Source organism: Canis lupus, chromosome 5, assembly GCF_011100685.1.
Source record: "Canis lupus familiaris isolate Mischka breed German Shepherd chromosome 5, alternate assembly UU_Cfam_GSD_1.0, whole genome shotgun sequence".
Taxonomy (NCBI): domain Eukaryota; kingdom Metazoa; phylum Chordata; class Mammalia; order Carnivora; family Canidae; genus Canis; species Canis lupus.
Genome location: NC_049226.1, coordinates 69,698,658 through 69,720,656, shown reverse-complemented (window position 1 = coordinate 69,720,656; position 21,999 = coordinate 69,698,658). Strand labels below are relative to the sequence as shown.

The window sequence follows — 21,999 nt, the reverse complement described above, 5'->3', positions numbered from 1 at the left end:
AACTGAGGTACATATGAGGAGCATGACCCATCATAACTGTAGAGGTGCCTAAAGCTTCTTGCCAACAGCAAGTTTCAAACAAGCCAAAGACAGCAGAAAGAGGTTGGTGCAGGCAATTGTGCACAGACCTACCATCTGGCGTAAAGATGGCAGAGTAAATGCAGAACCACGCAGGCTCAGGTCACCTCCATTTTTATGATCAAGGAAAATAATAATCACCTTGTAAAAGGGTTGAAAAATTACAAATAGGAGAAATTGGAGTCCAAGATAGTTGAGAAGATGATAAAAGTGCATCCTATTGATTTAAGTGAGTTCACATCTAGAAGACTAGATGAATTATCTCTCACAGAAGACACAGAGAGCATTGTGATTGCAATCTTAGCAAAAGTTTCTGTAATTTTTGAGACATTATGGAGAAAAGCAATGTGACTGGGTAGGAGATGGCCATGGCCAACATTTTAAAAAGATAGAGAACATCAGTTCTGGGTATCAAAGACCATGAAGCTGAACTTAAACCTTTAGTAAAATTATGAACAGATCTACCCATTCCTCCATCTGTCCATCCTCCAACCATACATTCATATTCATTCAGCAAATATTGACTGACTACCAACTGTGTGCTAGGCACTGGGGACATACTAGCAAACAAATATGGATAATCCTGGTTCTACTAGGACTTAGATTCAGATGGGGGTGGTTATAAAAGGACTTTGTGAATTCTAAGAGGGTAATGGTGGAGATCCTGCAAAGGCCAGTGTCAAAATCAAGGGGGGATGGGGGCCAGGTTGGGTCACAATCCCTGTGTTAGGATGTTTTCCATTGCAAATGCCAGAAACTCAATGAAAATTGGCCAAAGCAAAAGGGCATTTCATGGCCTGTGTATGTGGGAAGTTCATGAATAGTCCCGGCTTCAGGACTGGGTGGACATAGAAGTTCAGATACTACCTATTACTAGGACTTTATCTTCATCTCTCTGCTTGCCTTTCTTCTATGTAGGTTCCATTCTCTCCACCTTTTTTGTTTTTTGGGGGGTCTTATTTCTTTGTTTTATTTTTGTTTTGTTTTGACAGTCAAGATAGCTTCCTGTAGCTCCAGGCTCGAGTTCTATCTTCACAGCAACTGCAGTGAAGAGAGGATCTATTCCCCTCCAGAATAAAGTTCACTTTTATCAACATGGGTCATGTGGACCTCCATGAATCAGCTACGTGGCTAAAAAAGACCAAATAAGCTGATGGTCCTGGCCTGGGTCAAGGTTAAATGTCCCCTCACGCACCCGGGATAGAGTCAGTTTGTCACCCAGATGGGCTGTGATTCTGTCGGGGTGGAGAGAGAAAGGATGCAGGGCAGGTAAAGCCAAGTCTCTGTGGCAGGCCCCCAGTGCACAGAGTCAGAAGTTTTAAGAGCATCGGGGATCTGTTTTCTCTTCTATTCGTTCCTGTTTTTCCTTTTTCTTTTCTTTCTTCCCCCCGCCCCCGACTTGCTTCAAACCTCCAACACAATAGTGAGTAAAAGTGGATATCACTGCCCTCTTCTGAGAGGGAAAGCATTCATACCATTAAATATAATGTTAGATGCAGGGTTTTTGTATATGTACCTTATCATGTTGAGGAAGTTTCTTCTCTATTCCAAGTTTATAGAGTTTATAGCGTTAATTAATGCTTGGATTTTATCAAATGCTTTTTCTGCATCTATGTGTTACTTAGGTGAACTGTGACTTCTCCTCTCCCCCCTTTTTGTTTCTTGGCCAGTCTAGCTAAAAATTTGTCAATCTCAATCTTTTCAAAATACCAGTTTTAGGGCACCTGTTTGGCTCAGTTAGTTAAGCGTCTGCTTGTGTCTCAGGTTATGATCCTGGGGTCCTGGGAGTGAGCCCCACATGAGGCTCCCTGTTTCAGAACTGGGGGGGTCTGAAGTGCAGACTGAGTGCTGTATGATTCCTCTTGTTGAGAGGGAGAGAGAGAGCAAAACTCACCAGAGACCCATGAGCCCCCCTGCTTCTCCCTCTCCTTCTGCTCCTTCCCTGCTCATGCTCTCTCTCTTTTTCTCTCTCTCAGATAAATAAATTAAATATTTTTTTAACAAACAAAAAACAAAGTACCAGTTTTTGGTATCATTGATTTTCCCTATTGTTTTTCCACCACTTATTTGAAAGAGGCCATTGGCAAACTAAATTTTATCTGGCTGGACAAGTCTGTCATATAAGGGACCGAGACAGGCAAGAAAGACACACGGAAATGGATTTCAAGTCTCCAAAGGACTGCAATTCCAGAAAGAAGAAAAAAAAAAAAAAAAGTATCTCACCCTCCACAAGTAGAACTCACATCAGTGTACACAAATTATAGAGAAGCAGGGGGGCCTGGATGGTCCAGTGGTTGAACATCTGCCTTTGGCTCAGGTGGTGATCCTGGGGTGCTGGGATCAAGTCCTGTATCGGGCTCCTCACAGGGCGCCTAGAAGGTTTCAGACAAAGGCCAGTTCTCAGGCATATCATGGAGTGGAGTCCTGCCCTCGCATGTCCTTGGAGGCAATGAGATCTAGTGGGACATGACACCAGCCAGTTTCACTTGCTCCCTTATAACTTTGAGACTCAGTTTCCCCAGTTTTAAAAATCTACTTAGCACACTAGCTATGGCAATTCATTGGGATAAATGTATGAACCTGTGGGAAAAAGATTGCAGCATGGAGAGAGTAAGTGCTTAACAAGATTTTGTGGGTTTTTTCCCTTCTTTGTTTCTTTGTTGCTTCTTCGTTGCTTCTATGGTACAGACTGTTGTCTTTATTCATTGCATTTGAAATGATTTGTTATAATTAAAGATAAAGAGGAAATTCCTGGGTTGGAGATTGGGACTGTAGTACTGCAGTTCCAACCATTTCTCTCTGCAAATCATCGCAGAGTTCCTTAATCTGCACCCCAAACGCAGTGTTTCCTGATCCTTGGACTCAAGGCATGTAGGTGTCTAGCAACTGCCTTCTCAGAACTTCTAACAAGTCATGAATTAGAGATTTTTATATTCAACCAAAGTTGATAGAGGATTAAATAAGTTATTTCGTAGGGAAACTAGCTATATGCCATTTTTTTTTCTGTAAGAAGATGGTACATGCAAATCTAGAAACTCAAGTTTAGCAAAACAGAAGATAATGATGAAGGACTTGCCTTCTATGTGGTTGTTTTATAACAAAATGCAGAGTAACTGCCACCTTCATTCAGAAACAGTATAAAACCCTGCACCACCCCCTCCACCCACTTTATGAAAGTCAACATTATTTTAAAACAAAAACAAGGTTAGGGGCATCCAGGTGGTACAGTCAGTTAAGTGTCACACTCTTGGTTTCTGCTCAGGTCATGATCTCAGCATCATGAAATCAAGCCCCCCACCCAACTCTCCACTTGGCTCTATGCTCAGCACAGTGTCTGCCAGAGATGCTCGCTCCCTCCCTCTACCCCTCCCACTAGTGTTCTCTCTCTCTCTCTCTCTAATACAATAATATAAAATTAAATCTTAAAAAAAAAATTTAGAATTAGGACAGAACCTATTTGCAACTGAGTGGCTTCAGGGAAAAAAAAATCAAAACAGATTTACTCAGGTTGTTGTGGTGGTGTTAGCTTTTTCTCAGCTGCCGTACATTTGTGATTCTCATTTCTGCAATACCACTTCAGTAGTTGGAGCCATTACATCCTATCCTGTGTTGTCAACTGGGTCCTGAGGTTATTCTAGCACCTTGAGAAAAGCTGCCATCTGCCTACTTTTAGAGCTTTTAAGATAAACCCAGAGAGCGCTAGGAAAGCGGGTAAGTTACCGTTATCAATATGGAATGTGAGGTTTCCTGTACAATAGCACCACCTCTTTTAAGTCACCATGGCCAGCGCTTCTCAGAATGCCTAATGATGTAATAAATAACGTGTGTGCTGAGTGAAAGCTTTGAGTAATGGAACCAGCTAACATTTACAATTTTATTAGGGACGGACTGTCTCAGATGTTCTTCGTGCTGTTATTACCCTCTTGTTAAAGCTGGTAATTTTTGTTTTTAAAGCACTTTGGAGACACTCATTGATACATGTCTGAAAAAAAAAAAGATATTCCTTTTTCTCTTAAAAAAAAAAGTTCCCATGAGACTTTACAACTGTGTAAGAATAATACTCTGATTGTTCAAGTGGGTGGATTTTACAGTCTCTATTTTTCATCCTTTAATCATCTTAAGAGATCCTGGCTTTCTTCACCATGAAGTGCAGACTGAGTGCTGTATGATTCCTCTTGTTGAGAGAGGGAGAGAGAGAGAGAGCAAAGCTCACCAGAGACCCTGATCCTCTGGGTCGCTGCTTCTGTTTGCTCTCAGTAACACCCAATAGGGCCTGAGCTCTTATCAAAGAGAGAGAAGCTAAAATTAAAGAAATGGCCCAGAGCCACTGTGGCCACACAGAGCACCCCCAGCCAGTGTTTAGAGGGGAGCAGTTGCTCACCGTTCCTGCAAATGATTGCCAGATGGGAATGTAGACTCAGTGTTGCCCATTCCACCCATTTATCAGGAAAAACTGGAAATAAACCATACTTGATATCTGTATTCAAGGAAGGGGGAAGGGGAAAAGGCAATGCCAGCCTTTTCATCAGGAAAGCCAACACTTGCTCTGGAAATCTGTAAGACTTCTGCCTAAATCCCATTGGCTAGCACAGGTCACGTGGTCATATCTGCTTATCAGGCTGGGAATGGGTTTACCTGCTCAGCCATTCAGTGAAAGCCAGGCCAGGAAAAAGGGAGTTAGAAATGGGTGTTGGGCCAGCTAGCTGGAACTGCCTGCCAACATGTACTCATTATATTTAAATATTGGCTCTATACTAAAGGAAACAAAACATGTCAAAGAGCCAGATATGGCCCACAGACCTTGAGTTTATGACCTTTACATGAGGCAAATCAATGTCTGTCCTTGGTATCTCTCTGCCTGTCACTTCAATCCTATAATTTCCTGATTCAGTGATTCTAAGCTTCTTACCACCAAGGACTTGTCTTACTTTATTTTTTTTTTTTTCTTTTCTGTTTTCTCCCTGGAATCCATCTGTTGGAACATTCTGTCTACAAACTCCTTTTGTTAGGTAATAATGAGTTTTCTCATTTTAAAAAATTCAACAAAGACTTGCAGAACTGCCAACCAGAGCTTCTGATCGACACAGGATAACCAGCAGGAGAGTTGGTATAATTCCAGACAAAAATAAAAAAAATTTTAAAAGACATTTTAATTAGATTGTGCAAGTTTATCTTGGGTGAATAGATATATTCCACTAGGATAGGGTTGCTAACTTTTTCTGTAAAGGGTCAGATGGGCTTTGAAGACCATATAGTCTGTGGTGCAAATATCCAACTCCACGCCATTGTAGTACAATGTGGAGTACAATATAGAAATGGATGGGTGTGGCTGTGTGCCAATAAAACTTTATTTTTTAAAGAAAGGCTGTGGGTCAGCTTTGGCTAGTGGACCATAGTTTGCTGACACTTTCAGGATGCCTTTAAAGGTATTAAACTATTTTTACAGTCCACTTCCTACTTTTCTGACACTGATTTGCATAATAAAACTTGCTCCCTTACCACTCTCAGTCTGTCCTGACTTTTACTTTGGATCTCAACAATATTCTTAGAAATGATGTCTCCACATTCTTCCCTGTGCTGTAAAGCTCATCCTTGGCTTTGAGCTTGACTCTTTCTCCAGAAGTCTTTACTAGGTCACTAGTGAAGTCAACAACCACTAGATCACTAGATGGAGGTGAGATCTCTTAGCTCTTTAGGCACACAAGCTTTGGAGATGAAGCTAAGTAGGAATCCTAACTCTTCTGCTCTCCATATTTGTAGTTATAGTCAATTTAATTAAATTCTATAATATCTGAGGTGTGGACAGGAGGACTCCAACCAAACCAGAGTTCTCCCCTCAGCTTTGTTGGTGGGGGATTGTCACCGGCCCATTAATGACTAAGATGTTCTACTCTGCTGTGCTATATTCCGGTGTCTAGTTATACTTGTATAGCAAACCTTTACGAATTTAATAGCTTAAAGCAACAGTAATCACTTATTTTATCATGAATCTGAAATTTGGGAGGGCCGCTGAGGACTGCTTATCTCTGGTTTTCACCATCTCAGTTGTGGCAGCCTGTAATTCCCTAATATGTCTGGGGGTTGATGCTGGCTTTTGACCAGACCACCCACATGTGGCTGCCTGGGCTTCCTCATAGTATGGTGACTGGTGCCAAGAGTGAGCATCTCAGGAACAAAATAGAGAAAAATAACACATTTTATGGTGCTTGAGGCAGTGAGAAGTTCCACTGAGTTTCAGGGAGATGGAACATGGGCCCTACCACTAGATGAGAGGCATGTCACCATAACTATCACATTGCATGAAGGGAATTAGAGATACGATATGTGGTGGCAGCAATTTGGGGGAATTCAGTCTCCCACAGAGAGTATAATTTGAGCTATTTTTAGCCAATTTCCACCATGTTCAAAAAACCCCTTAGTTGAAATTACAAAGGGATACCTCATGTGGGTGGAGACTGCCTGAGGAAAAGTCAAGATTCTGGTATTTAGATGACCCAAAAACAGGTGAGGAGTCTTCAGATATGTTGTTCCCTCTTCCAATAGCTTTTCCTTCCTCTTTCCCTGGGAAATTCCCAGTTCTATTTTTTAAAAATTTATTTATTTATTTTAGAGGGAGAGAGAACATGTGAGTAGGGAGAGGGACAGAGGGAGAGAGAGAATCTCAAGCAGACTCCCTCCCCTGGATGTGGAGCCCAAATACAGGACTTGATCCCAGGACCCCGAGATCATGACCTGAGCTGAAACCAAGAGTCAGATGTTTAACAACTGAGTCACCCAGGTGCCCCCCACCATTAAATTTTAAATTTAAGCATAGAAGTTTTTCTTTAGTGTCTTCCCTCCTAGGCCTGATTTTTTCCTCATCATATCCCTTACCACACTGTACTACAACTGCCTGGTTCTGTATGGGTCCTGTCTGGACTGTGAGTGATGATAGGTAAGAGACCATGCATGGGTTACTCACCATTCTGTTAATACAACACCCTCTCTAGCACACAGCAGATAATCAATGAATGAGTGATCAGTGTTAATGGAGTTTCTTTATATCTCTGTATGCAACAATGAGTCAGTGAACATCAAGAGAACTAATTGATTCTTCATAAACAATGTTTGAGCCTTTTCAAAAATAGTCATTGTCTTAGGTACTGAGACTGTAAGATAAAATTGCTGATAAGCTCATAGTCTAGTCAGGGAGACATGTGGTTCTAATAATCATTTATATTTATTAGTCCTTACTACATGCTGGGGCACTGAGTGATTTTATTATATTATTAATTTAACACTTGCAACAATCTTTTGAGGTTAGTCCTAAAATTGACCCCCTTTTATAGATGAGGAATGAAACCACAGTTAATAAATGGTGCAACCAGGATTCAATACAAGTGTAGACAATGGCTTTCTCCCACAACATACACAATGAAGTGAAATTCAGCACTTGACGTAAAATGGCAGAGGTGGCATGGAGATCGTTGGAAGTGCAAAGGAGGGAATAAGTAGTTTTATTTAGGGATGGGGTTAGGTGAGTCTCTGGAGCAAATGAATAGAAAGCTAGAGAATGGGCAGTTCTGCTAGGATGGCTATCATGGAATTTTCTGGAGAAGAGGACAGGAATATGGGAAACCTGTAGCAACACCAGGCAGCTCATCAATGCACCAAAGGAGCTTTATGGGAAAGGGGAAGGTATGGGCTGCTGGCTTAGTATATCCTTTGAACTCAAACTGACACCAGGAGCCTGAGGGCATGGACCCAGAGAAGCTGATAAGAGCCAAGAAAGCAGAAGCCTGGGAGAAATCAGACATGTTGTTAAGCTATGAGGAGGGTAACTCTTATCGGCTGCTTATAGGAATGTAGTTGGCTAGGACCACAACTATGGGTGTGGCAGTGGCTTCCAAAGAGAGCCAAAGGAGGGCAATGAAGGGATGACATAAATCACAAGGCAGGGGGCTGTTGGTAGTCCTCACAGAGACAAGGGAGATGCATCTAAAACTGATAAAGTTTTGTTGCTTTTCTACTTATTTCACCCCTCAAAAGGACAGGGCAATTGAGAGCTTTTCCAACATAGGTATGTGCCAGAACTACATAGATTTTGTTTCTTTTTTCCAAAGAATTATTCTTTCATTTTCTCTTTCCAGGTGTTTTAGTTTCTGTAATTACAATCACTGTATGTGCTTTTTGAAAAAAATATAACAATAAGGAAGTATAAAAATAAAAGTGAAAATTTCCACTCTGCCACTTCCAATGTACCATAAGAGGGGTAATGGCTGTTAATGATTTGGTGTGTTTCCTTCTAGATGCTTATCAAGCTATATACAAAAATACTATTTTAGGGGCGTCTGGGTGGCTCAGTCGGTGAAACATTTGCCTCTAGCTCAGGTCATGATCCTTGGGGTCCTGGGGTTGAGCCCCACATTGGGCTCCCTGCTCAGCGGGGAGTCTGCGTCTGCTCCTCCCCTTGCTTGTGCTCTCTCTGTCTCTCTCTCTGTCAAATAAATAAATTAAAAATAATCTTTAAAGACTCCTAACTCTGGAAAACAAACTAGGGGTGATGGAAGGGGAGGAGGGCAGGGGGTGGGGGTGAATGGGTGACGGGCACTGAGGGGGGCACGTGACGGGATGAGCACTGGGTGTTATTCTGTATGTTGGTAAATTGAACACCAATAAAAAATAAATTTATTATAAAAAAAACAAATAACAAAAAAATATTTTTTAAAAATGAGATTATACTGTTAGTACTTTTCTGCCATTTTCCATTCATATATATATGTATGTATGTGTATATATATATAGTGTCATGTGTGTATGTACGTGTGTGTATGTGAGACAGAGATAGCTACCTAAGGTTTTTGGTTTTTGATGTTTTGATGAGTGGCCACTTTCCTAACTGATGGGCATCCAGTTTTTCTCTAGTTTGTCACTCTTATAAGCATTGCAAAAATGACATGGCTTCACACAGACCCGTTGAATATAGGATTGAATTCTAGAAACGGTATCACTACACTGAAGATAGGCCCATTTAAAATCTTGACAGATACTACCAAACTGCCTTCACAGAGCCCTTACCAATTCATCTTGCCACCAAGAGCATTTGAAAGTGTCTTTGTCCCCACAGCCTCACCAGCTCTGGATACTATCAACATGGAATATTGTTATTTTCATTTGCATTCATCTTAAGACCTTTTCTTGAGAATTCAATTCTTCCTACATAAATAAAAATTGTCCGAGAGTTTTATAAGTCCTTTAAAAACCCCACGGGTTTCAGTAATTCACAGATTTGAATGGTTGAACTTCTTTATTGTTTTTTAAATCCTGAAGTAATGGAAGATTTATAAAGAGCTTACACTTTTTATATCTGACATTTAATGAGAAATCACTGGAAATGTTGGCTATTGGGATGAACACAGTGTTATTCAGATTAATTGAAACCCCTTCTTCTTCCCATGTGTCCACTTTTCTATTTATTGATCAAGTCTCTTTTTTTCTGACATTGGAATGGGAAAGTTTCCTCTCAATATTGGTCTAGGTTGAATACTACCCATATAGTCAGCATCAACTTTGTCCAGTACTTGGGAGGTACTTGCTCTTGGAGAGATTTCCAAGTTTTGGTGATACAGAAGCTTTTCATTGCCTGCTTTTGGGACCATTATGTATGTTTTTGGAATTACTGGATCACCTTCAAGAAATGTTGACCCTGTGTTTTTAACCATTTCACTCAAGTCTACATAAACTGTAGAAGTCACAGATCTACAGCTGATGAATTTTTACAAACTGAGCACACATATGTAACCAGTGCCCAGAGAGAGAGCATGGCCAGCCACTGGAAGCCCTCGGTACCTTCCCAGCCACTGTTCCGCAAGACTAACACTGTTCTGACTTTCAGTAGTATGGATTAGTTGGCCTGTTCTGTATTTGATGTAAATGCAGCCATATGGCATGCTCTCTCTTGTGTCTGCTTGGCATCCTATCTTTTTAAATAGTATAATAGATCGATAGGTCATGTTTAATACACATATTCATGGCACACCAGGAGCTTTTCTAAGCACATTGTATGCATTATATTAAATACAGGGGTGTTAAATATGAATCACATTTGGAGGTTTTGCATTTTGAAGTAACTCTATAGCTAGAATAGAGATGTCAAAGATATATATTTCCTTTTCATACATCCAATGTATGTACTTTTTAATAAATAATTTATTAAAATTAGGAACCTCTTCTGAGCCATAATTTCACAAAGAGCTCCCCACCTGCTGTCCTTACAGTTGAAGCTTGGAATTAGCGTTAATAAACATGTTACGATGTTCTTAGGATTCTGAGCAGTGATGCCATTAAATATATCACTTTAAATAGAGCACTTAAAATTAATGCTATGAAGCTTCAGGGATGCCTAAATAAATCAGTGTCCAAATTCACCCCAGGTAAGAAGGGCAGTGAGGACTGAACACCCCCTCTGTCCATTTCCTTTTCAGAGAAATGATGACCTATCAGGGAGGACATTAATCATTCCTGTTCCCAAATTAGATTAAAATTCTGAGGTTTAAAGCTTACCTTTACCTGAAGATTTTAATATTCGGCCTTTGGCTTTATCATTTCCTAACAGGCACAAATTTTGCTGGTTCTCACAAAACAGTTCTGTTCTGTTTCTATTACCGAAGAGGCTAAAAGCTCTGCTGAAGCAAATTCCAAAGAAGGTTTCATTTCCTCCTAGCAAAGATCTCCTGGGGAAAAAAACTCCTAGAGATTCTTGTGATTAGGTAATTACATATGTGACTCTGCTCTGGAAACTTGTTTCAAACTCACTTATACTTGGGTTGTTCTCACCTCCTGCACTAGAAGGTGGACCTAATAATGTCATTAATCTGAGTCCCCCATACAGCATCTTCTCATCAAGTAGTTGAAGGTACCTAGAAAATCATATTAATTTCTATTTTGAAGCCGTATCTGATAACAAACAAACAAGAAAAAAAATGATTATGGTCACTGGCAAACGTGGAGAATTCTACTTTCCAGTGCTAAACCCACACATCTGCTCTGCAAAAGATTGGAACATGCACCCACCTTTGCAAAATGCTTCAGCCATTCAAGCCTTGATGCTCTGAGCATGAACAGAAGTCAGGCAGTCTTGCAAACAATGTAGAAGCAAGAACTGTGTCTCACGGTGTCTTTGGTTGTGGGAGTTAAGATGGCCATAGAAGTTCTGTGGGACAGAGAGCTCTCCTTCACCTGGTCTGCATCTAGTGTGGAGTCTGGCCATGGGTGGATGTGCAGACAATGTTTACTGAATAAAAAGGGGCCATGGCGCAGCCTGCTGCTACATTCCATGCTAACTCGTGGAAAAAAGTCATTTCATTCAGTGAGAAGGACGCCGCTGCTTTGCATGAGGACAGACCTATGGGTTCACCAGCTGAAGGGAGGAAAACATTCTAGATTAGTGGTTAAGAGCATAGGTCATATAAATAAGGCAAATAATGTTAGTTATTTTTAGTATATTTTTTGGCATGAGAATGTCTCATGAAATATTTGAGACATACTAAAAAATATGTATCTGAATATATTTTTAGAAGATTTTATTTATTTATTCATGAGAGACACACCGAGAGAGGCAGAGACTTAGGCAGAGAGAGAAGCAGGCTCCATGCAGGAAGCCCGACATGGGACCAGATCCCGTGACTCCAGGATCACTCCCCGAGCTGAAGACAGGTGCTCAACCACTGAGCCACCCAGGTGTCCCTATTTATCTGAAATTTAAGTTTAACCTAACTGAACATCCTTTATTTTTATTATTTTTTTTAACAACCCTAAGTCAGTCCTGCTCACTCCATTCTTACAATGTTTAGTTTTCAGGCAATCATTCCTAAAGACATGAAAGGATTATTTTTCAAAAGTCATGTGAGCTTAGCTGTTTCTAGCTGATCTGTAAGGGAAGTCTTGACTTTTTTCCATAACCTTCTCCATTAAAATAGAGGATGATTCAGTCACTAAGAAATGATGGGCTTCTCAAGACAATACTCACAGGCAGCGTGAAAACTATCATCCAAATGCTGGTCAATTTTGAGTGCATAACCTTTACCGAAATATAGTTTTCCATGAAACAATGTCTATTTGAGGAAGGTTTCTGTTGGCAAGCCCAGCATTTGTTCCTTACCATAAACCTTCACATTTTATAACTGGCATCAATGAAGATGTGATAAGCAGAAATATCTGATGTATTGATGGCATGTTTTTCTGGTTGACACTTTTGATAACAGATTCAGGAATCAAAAATAATTTTATAGGCTTAAATGGTGGGCTGAATTATTAGCAATTAAAGTAGTAGGAAGAAAGATAAGATTTTGTACTTGGGTCCAATGAACTGCACTAGTTACAAATGTGAAGACCCATGACTTAGCAGAATCATAAATCAAAGTAAGAGTTATTTAAATTTGCTTATAAGACCACTGTGTCATCTTACTGATTTTCTTTTCTTCTCTCTCTCTCTTTTTAAATGCTAGATCTTTGAGTGAGGAGATTTTATGAACTGCTAGCATGGCTGACTCAGATGACTCTGGAGGCATGTTTTCAGGGTGCAGTAAAAGAGCTCACAACTATTTATGTAAAGTCCTTTCGAAGTCAAGGCTTGGTACTGTTTGGATAAATGAAACACAACTGCTTCCCAACATGCTTTCCTAGCACTGGGTGGTTAAGAAGAAAGTTAAAAGGCCCTACATGGGAAACCATTCAGAGCCAGTGGCTCTCAAACCCAAGGTTGTATCAGAATCACCTACATCCTCCATTTACACAGTGAATCCCAGTCTCAGAGTTTTTGACTCAGAAGGTCAGGGATGGGCCCCAAGAACTTGTATAAGATTCTAAGCTGTAAAGTTCATATTAAAAAGTTCCTGCCCTAACTATGAAAGTCTGTGACCAAGATGAAAACCGGGACCTGTGCTCTGAGAATAGGTAGTATTGATTCTACTTGTGTGCGTTACCTTCCCAGGAGCCAGACTTCTGAGGGTTTAGGGCAAGGTTAGATGTGGGTGGGGAGGCTTGGTCCATCCATTTTCCCCTTGGTAATCAAGTTCTATGGAATCTTCATTGATTCCTCTGACAGTTCACCTTTGAAGTCCATGGCAACACAGCGCCAAGAGCAGAGATGCTTCTTCATCAGGGTCTCTGTGCCATGACCTCAGCGTGGCATCACCATAACCAAAATGGTGCCACACGGTAGCATTTGGCTTCTTGTCAAGACCTCAGGTACCATAAACAAATGACAGCCATAGGGTTTTCAGTTGTATTTTGTCAGGAAAATGAAAATAATAATAGGTATTAAACTAAATCCATAAACACCTGTTCCTTGCTGATAGGGTGGCCACACTCATTGTTACATTGTTTTGTGTGTATTTTTTTTTCCTGGAGCAGCCATTTCACAAGCCATGATTCATGCAATGTGCCACCCTCAGAGATATCAAGACCTATTTGCATAAATATTCACAATCATGCTTCTAAAGCTGTTTCCTTACTTCCCTTTGTTGCTGTTTTACTTTTGATTGGAGGTCAGGTGAAGCAGTCACTAATTGAAGCTATTCTCACACACACACACACACACACACACACACACACACAATATATATATATAGTTGAATTAAAAAATCCATGAGAACAGAGCCAGCACCTCTTTTCTCAGAGAGCTATCCCTAACCCTAATGTAGTACCCCACACATGGTAGCTACACAAAATCTGTGACTGACTGAATGAATAAACATATATTTCGTTGCAAGACAGTGATCTCGAAAGTTACCTGTTGATCCTTTATGTGTTAACTCGGAACACACAGGACTTTATTCCTGGTGTGAACCAAATGCAGATCTTGAGTTCAGCTTTACTAACATCTCCTTGTTCCCTTCTAAAACTATTTTGTAGCAAGGACAGTATTTTTATTGTTTGTAAGTTTAATCCTGTATATTCATTGGTCATATCTACCACATTTATTTCCAAAGATTTTCCATGGTTTATTAAATACAATTGCACAAAGGTAAATGTTTTTAAAACACATAAGATATAACACAGAAAAACCATAGAGAGATATAATTATTAAAATGTAGTACCAGATTTGCTTTGAGTTTACAAATAACCATGGAAAAAAATGGAAATGTGTCAACTTAAGTAGTTCTCATTGTCTGATTTAAAAAGAGAACGAGAGAGAAGCATTACAAGTGATGGGAAGAGAAAATTTTTCCCCTACGCATGTATTTCTGGTGGGAATGCATCTTAAGAGCCTTTACTAAAAAGAGCTCTGAGTTACACAAGGAATAGCTTTTTCAACAGCTATATTGGCAGAGGTAGAAAAACTTTCTTCGCCTGGTTACTTTGTATATCTTACCTCAGTAAAGACATGAAAAGGAATCATGATAAGGTGAATGAATTCCCACAGAGAGCTAAGCTTCCTGGTGATCAGACTTGATTCAGGAATAGCACTCAGTGTACTGAGAGGATTAAATGATCAATGTCTCTTTCAGATTAGCCCTCTCAAATATCAATGATCCCCACCAGCCTTGGAGGAGATAATGAGGTAATTTCAATATTGAGCATTTCCACAAAGGGTCTCATGTATGCAAAGTCTGTGGGGTTAGAAAGATGACTCGTCGCCTACATTGCATGGCCTGCATCAGTGCTGGCCTCCCGTGAGGACACGATGGTCCATGGCCCCAGTCCCTGAGCCAGTGGGGACATGTGAAACGCCATGACTTTGTATGGGTCTCAGTTGGGCTTCTCAAGAAGAGACTGAATTGTGAGTGCAAGTATTTTTTTAAGGAGGTACAGGGCACATCAGAAATGGATAAGAGTCAAGAAAAGAGGAAAGAGAATCAATGTAGCATGCCAGATGAAGCCATGGTAGGCAGCTACGGATTAATCCCATAAGAAAACTCTGTAAAAAAAAAAAAAAAAAAAGAAAAGTAAAGAAAACTCTGTAAACTATGTAGAAGGCATGCCTCAGAGTTACCCACCTGAAGAGAGAGGGAAGGGGATATTGATCAATTCTCTTTAGTTGACTGTGTTTACTCCTACTCAGTTGGTTGAGGGCTGCTCCCCTAGAAAGGCTGTTAATTCCAGGGCACTTCCCACCAGAGAGGCTTCAAGACTGCCATATACACAGGCAGAGAGAGCAGTCTTCTGTGCCTCTGGGGAAAGTCCTAAGATACAGAGCCGCAGACCCTGCAATCACAAGTTATCTGGAGCACAGTGAAATGGAGTGGGGTCTGAGACATTTTCCCAAGACACTGGCAGCTTCTCTCGTGTATAAGATGCCTTTAGAAAGCAGTGGCCACAGTGTTGAATAACTCCCCAGATGGCTCCAGGGCTCTGTCAGATGAATCAGTGTTTTCCTCTATCAATTCTCTTCACCTCAAGTAGAAAGACTCACCATAGTCTCTGTGTCTTTTTAACACCTCTCTACACTTGCTAATCACTTTTTTCCAGACGAGAAAGTACACTCAAGATCATTGCTTTTTTGTAGACACCATTATCTAGTTAAGAATGCCCTAACACTGTCTTGTTTCCACTGGGATTTCTCCTGAAGAGTACCTTCTATGTATGTAAGACCATATTGTTCTTCTATCTACAGTAGTGAGATGGTTTCCTTTTTAAATGAAGGTATGTAAGTAAGAAGTAAAAGTCAATGTGCAGAAAGAAATTAGTGACATTAAAAATATATCTAGTAGGGGATCCCTGGGTGGCGCAGCGGTTTGGCGTCTGCCTTTGGCCCAGGGCGTGATCCTGGAGACCCGGGATCGAATCCCACGTCGGGCTTCCGGTGCATGGAGCCTGCTTCTCCCTCTGCCTATGTCTCTGCCTCTCTCTCTTTCTCTCTCTGTGACTATCATAAATAAATAAAAATTTAAAAAAAAAAGAATAGTTAAAAAAAATAAATAAAAAATAAAAATAAAAATATATCTAGTGATGTGCTGGTATATGTTTGAAAACTGGGTCTCTGGGGGAAAAAAAAAGTCTGTAGTTTGTAGTGTTTGCCTATTTCTGGGGTGTAAATCCTCCCACTATGACTCAAGTCAGAAATAGCTACCACCGTGACACCACTGAATATATACAATTGGTTCTCACAAGCTGGAATTAGCCAGCTCCAGCACAGTTCTGGGGATAATAAGTCTCACAAAGATAATAAGTCTCACAGCTTGTGTTCCATTCACAAAACACCTCAGGGGTAAAATAAAGGGTGGAACTTGTATTCTCTTCCAAGTATTTCAAAGATTTGGTACTTAGGTGAGTTACAGGAGTGCCAGTGGATGGAACAGTAAGAATTACTCCTATTTAAACCAACATTCAGGTGGAATCCTGACCTACAAACAAAGTACAGAGTTGATATTTCACCCAGTAAGAAGGTAAGCATGAAATATTACCAGTCTCCTCCATTATGGTTGTTCCTTCTGGTTTCCTCTGGAACAGGTGTTTTTAAGAAGCACTTCCTTCCCACTGGTTCCCATGAGCTACAGTGGTTAGCCCCAGGTCGCTGAATGTCTGAACTTAGTTTACCCATTTCTCTAGTCATTACTGCTAATGCTGAGAACTCACACGAACCTTTGGATAGTGTGGGTATATTTCATTCCCTTCTTGGTTTGATGCTATGCCTACAATTTGGAAATGAAGATCTCAGCAAAAATCCTAGTTCAGTCATATATGTTGCCTTGAACAAATTACCCCCTTAAAATGGAGGAGGTAAAATTAACAACCAACCCATGGACTAACTAAGAAGTTAGAGCTGCTAAACATCACCATTCACGCTCAATGGTAAAGCAGGGTACAAACCTTAACCAGTCTCCTTGTGACTGTTATTACTGTTATTACTATTTACCCCATAGATTCACGTGGGCTTTGCAATCATTTTAGTGCCCTGTTCTGTAGTTTCATTCTTTGAATTCCAGATTCAACTCAGGTGAGGTTGGCAAAGCAGCGATCACCGAATCCTTCTTGCTTGCTTCACCTTAGTTGGCTCCTGCTTCACACATCTTTCAAGATGTTTGTAGAAAACTAATCAGCATCTACGTTTGTTTTCCAATTTTCTTTTGCTCGCACATACCATGGCCACTTGATTAGCAATCAGCGCTGTGTTGGCAGCCACATACAGGCCCCATTCCTCCTAATCAGGGATGGAGGAAGCAAACGCTGGTGTTTAAAGGGAACCCTTTTTTGAGCTCTTGTCCCATGACTCTTAATTGTTGTAGTTCTCAAACTCAACCCAGCTGCAAGCTTTATTAGGGAAACATTTATTCAGATAACAAGCCTTGGGTATGAAAGAGGAGTAATTATTTTGCAAATGCATTTGAATCACTGTATGCCATAGTGCAACTCATCTCCCAAATGGAGAAGGTGCATTTGTGCACCAAATGTTGGGCTGGAATGTTGCTTTGTAGATGGACAATATGGCAAGCATGTGACTGGGAGCTTCTGGCAAATGATAGAAAAATGGAGAACTGAAAAGACACCAGCATAACAAGAGGTAAAAAAGTGATCAAAACTCTGAAAACTAAACGGCATGAACAAAATGCCTAAATTTCATTCATGAACATGTTTGTTCATTTATTCTTTCTTTCATTCATTCTCCATCAACTGTTTTTGAGCCCCTATCATATACTTTGCTCTCAAAGAGCTTAATGGGAGATAAGCAATGAAAATATGTAACCCATGTCACCTGAGATCTCGCATCTTATGAAGTTGATATAACATTGGCCCAAACCCACAGACCAGGCCTTGTGAATGTTCAGTGATATCTATGAACTTTTTGGGATTTCATGGAGCTCACATATCAATGGTCACTCTAGCTCCAAGACCATGCTCCTGCTTATTTAGTTGGTTTGCTTTATTGTCGTCTTCATTTTCCACAATCCGCATGTAGAAGGTGGCCCCTCCCTTTTCTTTCACGCACACAAAAAAATCACAGAAAGCATTGTGTGGGTAGCACACTTTACTGAAATTCTAGGAAGTTGTATTTGGAGGTTGTATCAACTCCCAATGATATATTAAACACGACTATTCTTAAATGTTCTTCCGGCACCAGGCACATTTTCTTTAGCTATCTACACCCAGTTCTGATTTCTCACATCTCACAATTTTCTTCTCCCACCTCCCTTCTCATCTCTTTCCTTTAATTTTCTACCCTCTGTGCTGGGCCTGCTCCACGCTAGGAGTCTATTCCGTGTTCCTGCTTCTTCACTAATAATCTCCAGTCCCAACTACCTATATCCAGACCCAAGATGCTCTCCAGGATGAAACACCTTGTTTCACATAAAAAAGCTTCCCTTTGGGGTAATTTAAGGAGTGCTTTATATATTCTGAATTTAAGTCTTTGATAATATGTGTATTCCAAATCTCTGCTTGTCTTTTACTTTCTTATTGATGTCTTTTGATAAACAGATATTCTATATATTAATGAAGAATATTCATTTTTTCTATAATACGTATTGCTTATTTGTCTCGTTAAGAAATATTTGTATGTCCCAAGGTCACAAACATTCTCTACTATGTCTTCTAAACACTTGCTTTCTTTAATTTCCATCACTAACTTTCATCTCAAATTAATTTTGTGTATGGTATGAGGCATCAAGAATTGTTATTTTTTCTGATTGTTCTAGCAGTGTTTATTGAGAAGAGAGTCCTTCCCCCCATTGAGTCGTAATGACCTCTTTGTCATAAATTGAATGACCACACACGCATGCTCTCTGTCCTGTTTCCTTGGCTTTTATTTTCATCCTTGTGCCAATACGAGGATGGTAATTTTTAATCATTTTCCTTTTCACATAGACATTTAAAATATCCTGTGATAAGTACTCTGAGTAGAAATATAGGCTATAATACCTGCCAGAGGACCTAACCTAGAGGGTCAGAAATGCCTTTCTCAGTAGATGTCATTTAGACTGAGAAACACTTTACAGGTGTGCACTTCAGGACATGTCCACTCTGCTGTTCCCTCACTTTATGACAGGTGCACTGATTTGGTTGATGTAAACCACGTTGTATATGCACTGGCCTGGAATAATAACACCAATAAAATAAAGAAGATACTCAGGTAGAGGCAGAATAGCTTCATTGTAAAGAAGATTGTGAAGATTGAAAAGAATATGTGATTTGCCCAAGGTCGCAGAGCCGGTGAATTCTGATATCTGGCTTGGCACTCAAGTTTCCCAGTAGGTCCCAGGAGATCATAACATTGCATCACCTCTGGTTACTGATGTTCAAGGCCCCTAGGCTGGAATGTGGTGACCCTTATGTTTGTACTCAGTTCTGTTTCACTCCAAGACTATGCTTTATCCAGTACCCTTGATTGCCTCCCTGGAAGAGCTGAATTATTTGTATGCCTCAAAAAGAATGAACTAATTGATTCTCATTTTAATATAGTAACTCTGCTCTAACACTATCAATATGTATCCAAAAAATCTTATGGTGCATGACTAATTGCACTTTTGAATTATATACATTTAATTACATATTTGATTTGATAGTTTAGCATTTAGAATTATTGCCATTTCCTACTTACCGATCTTCTGTTCTTACATTCTAATTGTCTTTGTTAGACTCCTTTCTTATGCATAGAAAATAAATGTAGACATGATTTCTTCTTTCCGTATGTGTATATTATATCTCACTTTAGTGGCATGAGTGAGATATGATAGTATAGAGCAGATCAGTCCTCATAACGTACTCTTCATAGGATGAATCTCCTAAAGTATGCTTTTGTTGTAATGGTTGAAATGTCCGTGAAAGATTTTGTTTTTCTGTGTATATAACTCTCCAGTAGTGAAAGTTTGTATTACTTAAATGGAAGAAGAATTCATGAAAAAAAAAAAAAAGTAATTAGCATAAGACTTTGAAAATCCTTTCTGGGTAAAATAGGCAGCTCTTTCTTCTATTTTTGAGGCTCTGATTGACAGCTTGGCTATTACCAGACAATGTATGCTTGACACAGTATCTCTGGATAAAACCACTAGCTTCTATCAAGTCGATCAAATATTTATTGAGCACTTATTATGTCCAAGACACTTTGGGGAAGAAGTAAATATAAGCCTGCCCTTGCCCTTAAGGATATATCAATTGAGATACAATTTAAACTGCTGTGATCAATTACACAGATGTCTCTAAATTCAGTCTCTGGGTGCTCGGTGTAAACAAGACAAAATGTGCTGATAATGAATCTAGTTTCCTTTGTCATGTGATTTGACTTCCTGCATCATTGAAGTAGGCTCGTATTTTCCTGCATCCTCCGCAATTATCAGCATCAACTGATTCCACAATCTATTGAGAAAGAGGGTTCAGGCAATATTGTTGGTCTCTGCATCTTATTCAAGTCTTGATTCCACTGCTGTGAAGGCACTTAAATAGCCCTTTATCAACTCAGACCCCTCGAGATTGAGTATTTAATTTCTCTTCATCTCCAGCCTTAGGAAATAACCCAATTCATTACTTAGCCATTATTTAATTCATTACTGTCATTAGAGATCAGGAGAAGCATCTCACCAGGGCTGAGAGTACATGACAGACCTCACCTCTCTTCGTACAGCACAATGAACAGGTTATAGAAGGATCCTGATTTGAAATTCCATTTATAGGATGTGATTTTATTACATTTACCAGCGCCAAGCTTCTGCTAGATGACTAACCCGATAGAAAGAGGTTTGCTGCCCAAAGTATTGCCAATACTTTGTGTCTTCAGGGAGCTTTAGTAGACTCCATGAGATTGCTGATCTCTTAACAGCACAGAGCAAATGGACAGAAAAGTGTATCAAGAGGTAAATGCACAAGGGAGCTGCTTTCTATAGATTGGGGCGGGCATGGGTCATTTCCTCCCAGAGGACATTTGGCAATATCTGGAGATAATATTTGTTGTCACAGTGGAGAAGGAGTACGCTACTGGCACCCAGTGGGCAGGGGCCAGGGATACTAACATCCTACATTGTACAGGGCAATCCCTCAACAGAATTATCTGGCCCAAAATGTCAACATTTGTTGAGAAGCCCTGAGCACCTGCCCATTGCTGACACCTACTAAAACTATACATATTGTGTTGTATGCCCCTGTGGATTTGTTTGTTTTTAACTGATTATTGAGATAGGATAGATGGATTTAAGGCTCTATCTATCTATCTATCATCTACTGTCTATCTAATCTGCCTACCAACCTATTTATCCCTTACCTACTTCATCTCATTAAGTATTAAGTAAAGCAGTTTATAAGAACTACACTCAATAAGGTAGTTAAAAAATACATCTAAACAAGAGAAAATTTAAAAATATACAGGGGAAATATCAATTAAAGTGAGTAGTATCAACTGTGCAGAATATATGACACTGGTCGTCTGACAAGTGTGATCTTTAAATTTGCTTTAATTTTCTTTGAGCTTCCTATTAGCCAAAAAAATAAAAATAAAAACAGCTATTATACTTATTATATTAGATATTAGATATTAAGCAATGCTTATAGTAGTTCAAAGGCATGTCTCACTTGGAACTTAACATAGATGATGGACAGCAACTGCTTTTTATGTGAAGAAAGATGGCAACTATTTCTAGTTTTTTGGACCATAAGACTTCTGATCACTGTTCTGATCACTTTTGGATGCCACTGTAGCCTTAAAGTAGTCATCAATGATATGTAAACCAACAGGTATGACTGTGTTCTAATAAAACTTTATTTACAACAACAGGCTATGTGCCAGATTTGCCCCTCAGGTCATTGTTTGCAGATCTTTAGTGTAGATCTCAGCAATACCCCTAAGTGAAGTGAGAAACGGGTTTTAAGATGATGCTTTTTTGACTCCTGAGTGTAAACTGAGAGCATAACCCTATGGGACATAAAGCAAGGCTTTCTGCACCATTGGCAACAACAACAAAAAGTCACTTCAGACTTTTTACTGTAATATATATCAAGGATTTTGTATTATATTGT

At 39.8% G+C, this 21,999-nt stretch overlaps 1 protein-coding gene and 1 long non-coding RNA gene across 7 annotated transcripts in view; one reads left to right on the top strand and one right to left on the bottom strand.

Moving 5' to 3' along the window:
- The window catches only part of LOC102153763, a 28,945-nt gene extending 15,770 nt beyond the window's left edge, over positions 1–13,175 (bottom strand). For 2 of the 4 annotated variants that reach the window (XR_005360008.1, XR_005360007.1), the window contains exons 1-2: positions 13,041–13,175; positions 11,131–11,476 (exon numbers count right to left, since the gene is read on the bottom strand). This is a non-coding gene — a long non-coding RNA (uncharacterized LOC102153763). Of the gene's footprint in view, positions 1–2,301; positions 2,451–11,130; positions 11,477–13,040 lie in introns of all 4 variants that reach the window. The other 2 variants (XR_005360009.1, XR_005360010.1) reach the window with 2 other exon arrangements.
- The window catches only part of CDH13 (cadherin 13), a 1,002,781-nt gene that overhangs the window by 271,240 nt on the left and 709,542 nt on the right, over positions 1–21,999 (top strand). The window contains exon 1 of one of the 3 annotated variants that reach the window (XM_038538176.1): positions 13,175–13,305. The exons of the other annotated variants lie outside the window; for them this stretch is intronic. Coding sequence (XP_038394104.1) covers positions 13,263–13,305 — 43 coding nt within the window. The 5' untranslated portion in view covers positions 13,175–13,262. Of the gene's footprint in view, positions 1–13,174; positions 13,306–21,999 lie in introns of those variants that run through there. 3 annotated transcript variants of the gene reach the window in all.